At 40.7% G+C, this 7,478-nt stretch overlaps 1 protein-coding gene across 2 annotated transcripts; it reads right to left on the reverse strand.

Annotated features, from left to right (window-relative positions):
• Positions 1 to 652: 652 nt before the first annotated feature.
• On the reverse strand, positions 653 to 7,472 carry LRRD1 (leucine rich repeats and death domain containing 1). 2 transcript variants are annotated; one of them, XM_010712582.3, is made up of 5 exons: positions 5,391 to 7,472; positions 3,992 to 4,190; positions 3,299 to 3,460; positions 1,757 to 1,877; positions 654 to 1,546 (listed from the first exon to the last, which is right to left on the reverse strand). In XM_010712582.3, the coding sequence occupies exons 1-5, from the start codon at positions 7,326 to 7,328 to the stop codon at positions 1,366 to 1,368; spliced, it is 2,601 nt and encodes an 866-aa protein (XP_010710884.1). In that variant the 5' UTR covers positions 7,329 to 7,472; the 3' UTR covers positions 654 to 1,365. The 2 variants fall into 2 exon arrangements, with proteins under 2 accessions (XP_019471914.1, XP_010710884.1); XM_019616369.2 differs by lacking the exon at positions 3,299 to 3,460 and having other exon boundaries at positions 653 to 1,546.
• Between the last annotated feature and the right edge of the window lie 6 nt (positions 7,473 to 7,478).

A 7,478-nucleotide genomic window follows, 5' to 3' on the forward strand; every position in this document is an offset into this window, starting at 1 on the left:
GGGCGGTGCGGTGTGCGCCGTGCCGGCTGGCGTGCGGGTCGCAGCAGCGGGGATGCGGTGGGTCTCGAAGGACTGTCTGAACGTTGTAACGCTGCTCCGCAGTCCTGTCGGCGCTGTCCTGGCGCTGCCAGCGGCCACTCTTGCTTGGCTCTTGGGGCCAAAGGGTGAATGCCTCCTCTCCAGGCATGGGTGGTAGGAAAACGCTGCAGTTAAAAAATAAAAAAAAGTCCAGAAAGGTGACAGGAAGCAGCAAGCGGTACAGATAAGGAAGGCGAGGAGAGGGCTGTGAAGCTGCAGCTTCACAGGGCAAGAGAAGGTCCCAAGAACAACTTGAGAGGCAGAGAGCATTTGGCCTTGGCGTAGGGTGAGGTCGCTCCGGTGGGGGTGTTACAAAAACACAGCAGTCCGGTGCTGATGTTCTGTGGTGCCAGGCATGCATTTGGAGCACCTCCTCAGCACAGCTTTTGGTTGGGTCACGTCCCGAAGTCAGGCACAACCACACTGAGAACCAAACCAAGGTGGGTGCAGCCGCTGGATGCATTGACACGGTGCTGCTCCAAACCAAAATGGTAATGTGAGCACCAGGAACTATTCCCAGACCTGAGCTCTCATAATCTTCATTGACAGATACTTTTTTCATTCTAGAGGCAGGCCTTCAAAGCAAACACAAGTGCAGTTTCCACATTCAGCTGCTACCTTTAATCTACAGAGAACATCACGCTCACAAATATCACATTTGTGACAACACACCTGTCTGGACAATACAGACATGTTATCCTGGACTCACAGTTCCCTATTTCCAAACTCAAACCTCCCATACGTTACACTAATTGGGAGACAAACAGCACCTCTCTTCCTGCTCTGCACATACTGCTTTCAGGTAAGCCAGAACAGTAACACAGCACTGAAGCTCAGTGCCCACTGTACTTTTCCAGAATGCTCCCCCTATTTTCATACATCCTCAGAAAACGCTCTAAAATTGGTGCTGAATAACATGTAAAAACCACAAACATACACCTTGTTTCCGCCCAGAAACACCATTCAGGAATTTAAACAAGGAAACCCCAGCAGTGACTGACATATCTTGATGTGATAGATTCACTGAAGTCTACTGAAGTTTTCATCAGTTTGACATCCACTTTCTAACAATTACTTCACATTAGAAATAAGGAAGTGCACTTTTGATTCTTTTTTAAACAAGCGATCTTTAAAAAATGAATCTAAGATTATGAATGTTTTCTAAATATACACCGAGCTCTTATGATGATATTGTGATCAATGTGATAAGAATTAATGGGGGGAAAAAAAAAGAATGACAAGACAAACCTTTGTTCCCTTCATAAGTAGTGTTTGTACATCACATGTTTAGAACGTCACCGATCGCGAACACAGCCTTAAAGCTTTCACTTTGCTGATTAGATGATGCATGCCTGTCATTACCAGCATTCTGATCAGTTTCTCTATCATTTCATCATAAGTTAGGTCTTGGTTTTCACGGATCCAGATGTCCAGCGCCTTGGTGATTTTCTCTTTCAGCTTAAGAGCCCTGTTTGGGAAAAAGTTGTGAAGTAAACATCTGAGAAAATAAAAGATTTGGAGATACTACATTTTACATAGATACACATATTCTGTATTTAACAGAAGCACTGTGAATTCTGTAATCAAAATACTGCGTCTTAACTTCATAATATCGTAATGAAAAGGGAAATGGGAAACATAAAATGAAAAGGTACAGTTACAAACAGCTGTCCCTAACCTGGTATTTCGCAGAGCCTTGATGTCAGCCTGGCCGAGCTGTAGTTTCTGGCAGAAGAATTCAAAATCTTCAGAAGGAACATTGCCAGCAATCATTTCTATTATCTTGCGCAATATTTTCTCTAAATATAACCACATACAACGTTTAATTAATAATACAGAATCGTGTATCTTTTCTATCAGATGTTTTGTAAATACTGTTAATCTGCTTTGGGATTTTGTTAACTCCCAAACACCATTTCCAAGGTGATGTCTCCATCCTGGAGGACACACCATCATCGCCATTTCTGGGCGATGGTCTTTCAGGTCTGTCTCCCTGACAGCCCTGCTAGGAAGAAATTTGGGAGCTTTTCATTCTCTTCAGTTTGAAGCAGCACAGCTCCAAGCTCCCTTTGTTTGAGGTGGGAGAGCAGGGTGTGCTTCCAGAACATTCACCATGAGTTACAGGAAGAGGAAGATGGGGGAGCTACAGTTTTGAGAACACTTTTTACAGTAATCAACTGCCTCACAGCTCTGCTCACCATCAGGTGAGAGTGAAGCAGATTGTCAGAACAACTGCACATATCTGAACTGCTCATGTATGCTAAGAATACCATTTTTTCTCTCCCTTCTGTTGACTGAAAACAAGCGTTACAACTGACAAGAGTTTACTGCATTTATACTGCTTAAGGTGAAGCAGCGATTCAAATATTTTGTTCTCTTTGATCATAATCAGGTTGTGAAAGGACTACTTTGGGCTCAGCCGAATCACTGCGGCGTCAGGGAACGCTGCATGAAACAGGCACCGCTCCCTCCACACGGGGATAATAGCAGGGCGTGCTGGAATAAGGTTCAACATCGAAGATCGGCAACGGCAATGAGCGAGGGCACCGGACTGCCTCCCTGTGACCCAGGAGTGTAACTGCAGGCAGGCAGCGCCTCCTGCCCGAGGGGCGCGAGTAAGGAAGCAACGTTTTAGTCAAAAGCAAGTATAGCACAAGGATAACATCTGATAGGCCTTCAGTGTATCACGGTTAATAATGATGGGTAGGCAGGCCACAGAGAAGTCAGGATATAGGTAGATATTGAGATTTTGCATTCTCAAGAGCTGAAAAAGAGCTAGGGAAGTTAAGAAAGGAGGAAGATGCTATTCTACTCTCAGTACAAATCGCCTCTCTGATGGGTAGAGTTGAGGTAACCTTGTGTATTTCATTTAACTGTGTCTGGCTTTCTGGTTTGAATACAAAGCTGAAGACCTCTATTTCAGTTTTAAGCTGTCAGCTTCTATTTCTGATAAGAGTCCCAATTCAACAATGTCATCTTAGTTCTGAAAGCAGTTCTCTTATCAGTGACCTGTGCAATAATAAAATATAAATCTTGTTTATATTATGCCCGTACAGTAAGAACATGCACACTAACCATCACCTCAAGTATTGCCGATGGTAACAGAAGTCAGTGAGGAACAGAAATAATGATACTGCCTTCTGAAAACAATGGAGTTTCAACAGCCGCTGCTGTAGCTACCTTTAAAGCACAAAAATACCCGTGTATGTTCTTAACATACCATCTCTTTCATCAGCACTTTCCAGATAGCATAGAATGGGATGTAATTGCTTTTCTTTACAGATATCTTGTAGTGGCTCAAACAGAGAATTTCCATCAAAGTTTATGTCTTTCAGCAAATAAAGGTGACGAAGGCCAGCAGGCAAATATCTCAACCGATTTTCTGTTGAAATACATAAGCATACTTCATTTCATCCGAAAAAAAAGTGTCCTTTGTCCATATGATTTTAAATTATTTCTGTCAGAAAATATCTGAATACATTTGCGAAGCAGCCCAGCTGTCTGTGAAGCACAGCAGGTAGGCAGGAGGGATCACTTCCTGGGATACCTCAGCTCGTGGTGAACACGGTGCTTTCCCAGACAAACAAGACTCTGTTTCTGTCTCTGCACGAGAGAGCCATGAGTTTCAGGGTGAATTAAGCACAGTGTGGAACATGGCAGCTGTGCTCGTGCTGCTGTGATATAACAGAGGTAACACGCTGTGCAGCTCTGCTTCACGCCCATCTCTTTGTCATCACATCTCTAACAGCCACTTGGCAACCAGTAAATCAGCCACCGAAAAAGGACAACAGACTGTATTGTATCAGTGATATTGAGTGGACATCTGGACACACACATACACATTCTTTGCAACAGAAAAATGTCAGTCTTGCACGCGACAGAAAAATGAAGGGGTTGAATGCTTGATACTTACCACTAAGGTCAAGGTGCTGCAGACTTCTTAGTGATGTAATAGATTTGGGGAGCTGGCTGATCTCATTGTTATTTGCAATTAGATGGACCAAAAACTTCAGTTCCCCTATGCTGTCTGGCATTTCCTTTAACGCGTTATGAGATATGTCAAGCTCCCTGAGGGAAACCAGTTTGGAAAGCTCCTCTGGAATTTTAGTTAACTGATAAAAATAAGAACACAGTTCATTTACTTATATATAATTATTTCTCTTCTGTAAAAAGTTCAAAGGTTACTTTCCTGCAGGCAAAAGTACATTCCTTAATTTAATTCCAACAATAAAAGTTCTGAATTTCTATTCTAGTGGAAGCTCCTTTAGTATTTTCCAATAAAAATATTGCTGCCAAGCACAGAATTTTTCAGCAAAATTCCTAAGGCACAATGATAGAATGACAATTGAAAAGCCAAGCCTCTATTGCTGGAAATTCAAGAGTGATAATTTTCATCATTGCTATCATTAATGAAAAATTTTACCCATTTTTTACACATTAAAAAAAAAACAAAAACAAGGAAATAAAATGTATTTTTTTCATTTTGGTTCAGTTCTTCCCTTGGTCTTTTCTAATTTGCATTGTTCCCCTAGGAACTTTAATTGCTCTCCAGTTATTGTGGAAACAAGACTTGACTGTATGATGGTAGATTTTTCGTGTCTGAGAGAAGTAAGCCCTTGGAAGACATAACCATACTTGGAATCATACAAGCAAACCTGAGACTTTTCTGTAAAGCTGATTTTGCAAACTCTGGTGAAAGAAGAGATTAAAATGCTTAACTTTTAACATGAGTGAAGGCAAGGGCTGTTCATTTGCTTCAGAAAGAGATTTTCTTTTGTTTTCAACTGACAATAAGAGCAGTGACACTCTATTCGTGACAACCACTACCTGCATTTTTAATTGGTAAAGAAGGTTTACATTTCCTCAGGAGATTGTTTTGATCTGTTCCTTAGTATTTGTTAAACAAAATTATTAAACTTGGGATTTCAGAAACGTGAAGCAATTTTCTCTGCTGTAAGCAATCACAAAAGTAATACAGCTTTTCCTGTTTGAGCTAGTGAAAGTTTAATGAACTTGTAAGAAGTATGACACAATTGGAAAGATTGGTTCATTTAACAGAGGAATCTTGGAGGCAGGCTTATCTATCAAATTTCCAGCTAGGATAAAAAGTATGCGTATCCTAACAGAATTTTGTCCAGCTCCAGTATTAAAAATTGGTAAATACAAACATATACTTTCCTCTTTACAAGCTTTTTTTCTGCTCTACTCAAACACAGGAGCTTTAACACGTTAGGAAAATGTCTATAATAATTTTCCAGCATGACAATCTGCACAACACAAGGTTCCTAACCTAAAAGGAAACATTCTCTTACCTTCAACCCATTCACTTGACACACAGTCAATTTCTCCAGTGATGAAAGAAGACATATTTCAGAAGGAAAAGATGCAAACTGGTTGTTTGATACATTTAAGTCTTTAATCATTTCCAGGTTGCTAATCTTTAAAGGAATATCCTTTATCTGATTATTCGAAATGTCGAGTGTTTTTAAACCCTTTAAAGAACATAATTCTTCAGGAAATGAGTCAAACTTATTGTGGTGCAGAAGAAGAACCTGGAGAGCCTTCATTTCAGATACCACTGCTGGCATACTATTGATTTCATTCTCACTTACATCCAAGTAAACGAGTTTTGTGAGGCTGCACAAGCATGCAGAAAATGAAGACAGTTTATTCTTTTTTAATTCTAGATGCTCCAAATCTTTAATATCAGAAATTCCGGGTATTAATTCTGAAATAGAGTTGCCACTGAGATTTAAGTATTTAAGATCAGATAGTGCACATACCACATTTGGAAACTGAGAGAGCTTATTATTGCTGAGATCAGCTTTGGTTATCCTTATACAAGTTTTTAATTCGACAGGGATGTATGTTAATACATTTCCAGAAAGCTCTATTTTGGAGAGGTCTTTTAAATGTGATATTTGTTCAACCAGCGAGTGTAGTTGATTCCTATTTAAAGAAAGCTCCTTTAAATGTTTAAGTCTGTGAATATTGGCAGGGAGCTGGGTTAACTGATTATCACATAGAACAAGATGTTTCAACATAGTACAGTTGCAAAGATTATCTGTAATGCTTTTGAATAAATTTTTGGAAAGGTTCAGAAACGTAAGTTCTCTCAAGTTCTCCACTTTATCTGAAAGAAACTCCAATTTGTTATCATCAGCTCTGAGTCCTTTCAGTTTTGTCAGCTGGAAAAGCTGCACAGCCAGAAATATAAGCTTATTGTGACTAATTGAAAATTCTTGTAATTTCTTGAGCTCTTTAATATCCTTCGGTAAACTCTGAATGAAGTTCTCACATAAGCTGAGATTTACTAGATTAGGAAGGTAGCAAAGAACTCTTGGAAATATTGAGATCTGATTGGAATCGATGTTGAGTACCTTCAAGTTTTTCATGTCAATCATGGCATCTGGCAAAGTTTTTAGCTTGTTCCCAGCAAGCTCTAATGTTTCAAGGCTTTTCAATGCAAAAGGAAATTCATCAATGCTGTTGTGATTGAGAAAGAGCTCCTTAATATTTACAAGCTTGGACAATTCTTCAGGGAGGCACGATAACTGGTTGTGACTGACATTCAACACTTTTAGTTTATGAAGCAATGATATTTCTGGTGGCAGCAGTGTCAGTCTGTTTCTTTCAAGTATCAGGATCTCCAGATTAGACAGGTTAACTGTATTTAAGCGTAGCGTTTTTATTTCGTTGTTCTGTAAGAGCAAGGTTTTTACATTTTGGCTTTCGGAAGCAGACTGAGGCACGTCCTGGAGCCCTTTATCACTCAGTCTAAGTGTGAAATTCCTTTCTTCCGCAGGCAACAAAAATGTTGATCCACTTCCAGCACTTTCAGCATTCACTGCTGATGGTGACAAGCCTGATCTGGCATCTCCTCTGACAGCACCTGCAAGCACTTGCTTTCGCTCTCCAGTGTCTTTGTCAGCTGACTTCAACGTGTGCTTTCTCACATCTGTTTCAGATACAGCCTGAGGCACTGTGGGAACATTTATCTCAGTGGAGGATTCACACTCATTCCTTTTCCCAAGTAAATCGCTTCTTGGGACATTTTCAGTCTTTTTATAGCCTTCCTGATCTGCTTGAGGCTCTTCTTGTGAAATTTCATTCAAACTTTCCACAGTTGGGTCAGCTACTCCAGCAGTCTCTGATAAACGTAACGAGCCTTCCCTGGCACTGTTGTCAGCAGTGCCGTGAAAGCTTTTCAGACCCCCCGGAATGTCATCTTCTTCCTTCTCCAGAGACATCGTTTCTTGCTAAATCTTCAAACGTGCATCCCTCAGACAGACTTTTGCTCCCTAGTTTTAAAGCACACCCAACCTGAGCTACCAACACAGGGAACCCCCCCGTGTTCTCAGAGTAACTTTTCCCACTCACTTAAAGCGGCAGCAGCGGCA

Source organism: Meleagris gallopavo, chromosome 6, assembly GCF_000146605.3.
Source record: "Meleagris gallopavo isolate NT-WF06-2002-E0010 breed Aviagen turkey brand Nicholas breeding stock chromosome 6, Turkey_5.1, whole genome shotgun sequence".
NCBI lineage: Eukaryota > Metazoa > Chordata > Aves > Galliformes > Phasianidae > Meleagris > Meleagris gallopavo.

Excerpts from the sequence above, each read along its gene's own strand:
- LRRD1 (XM_010712582.3), bottom strand. The coding sequence starts at position 7,328 with ATGTCTCTGGAGAAGGAAGAAGATGACATTCCGGGGGGTCTGAAAAGC. Across the intron at positions 3,461-3,991 it reads GCAGCACCTTGACCTTAGTG|AAAATCGGTTGAGATATTTG; the intron begins GTAAGTATCAAG and ends GTATTTCAACAG. Across the intron at positions 1,878-3,298 it reads AAGTGCTGATGAAAGAGATG|AGAAAATATTGCGCAAGATA; the intron begins GTATGTTAAGAA and ends GGTTATATTTAG.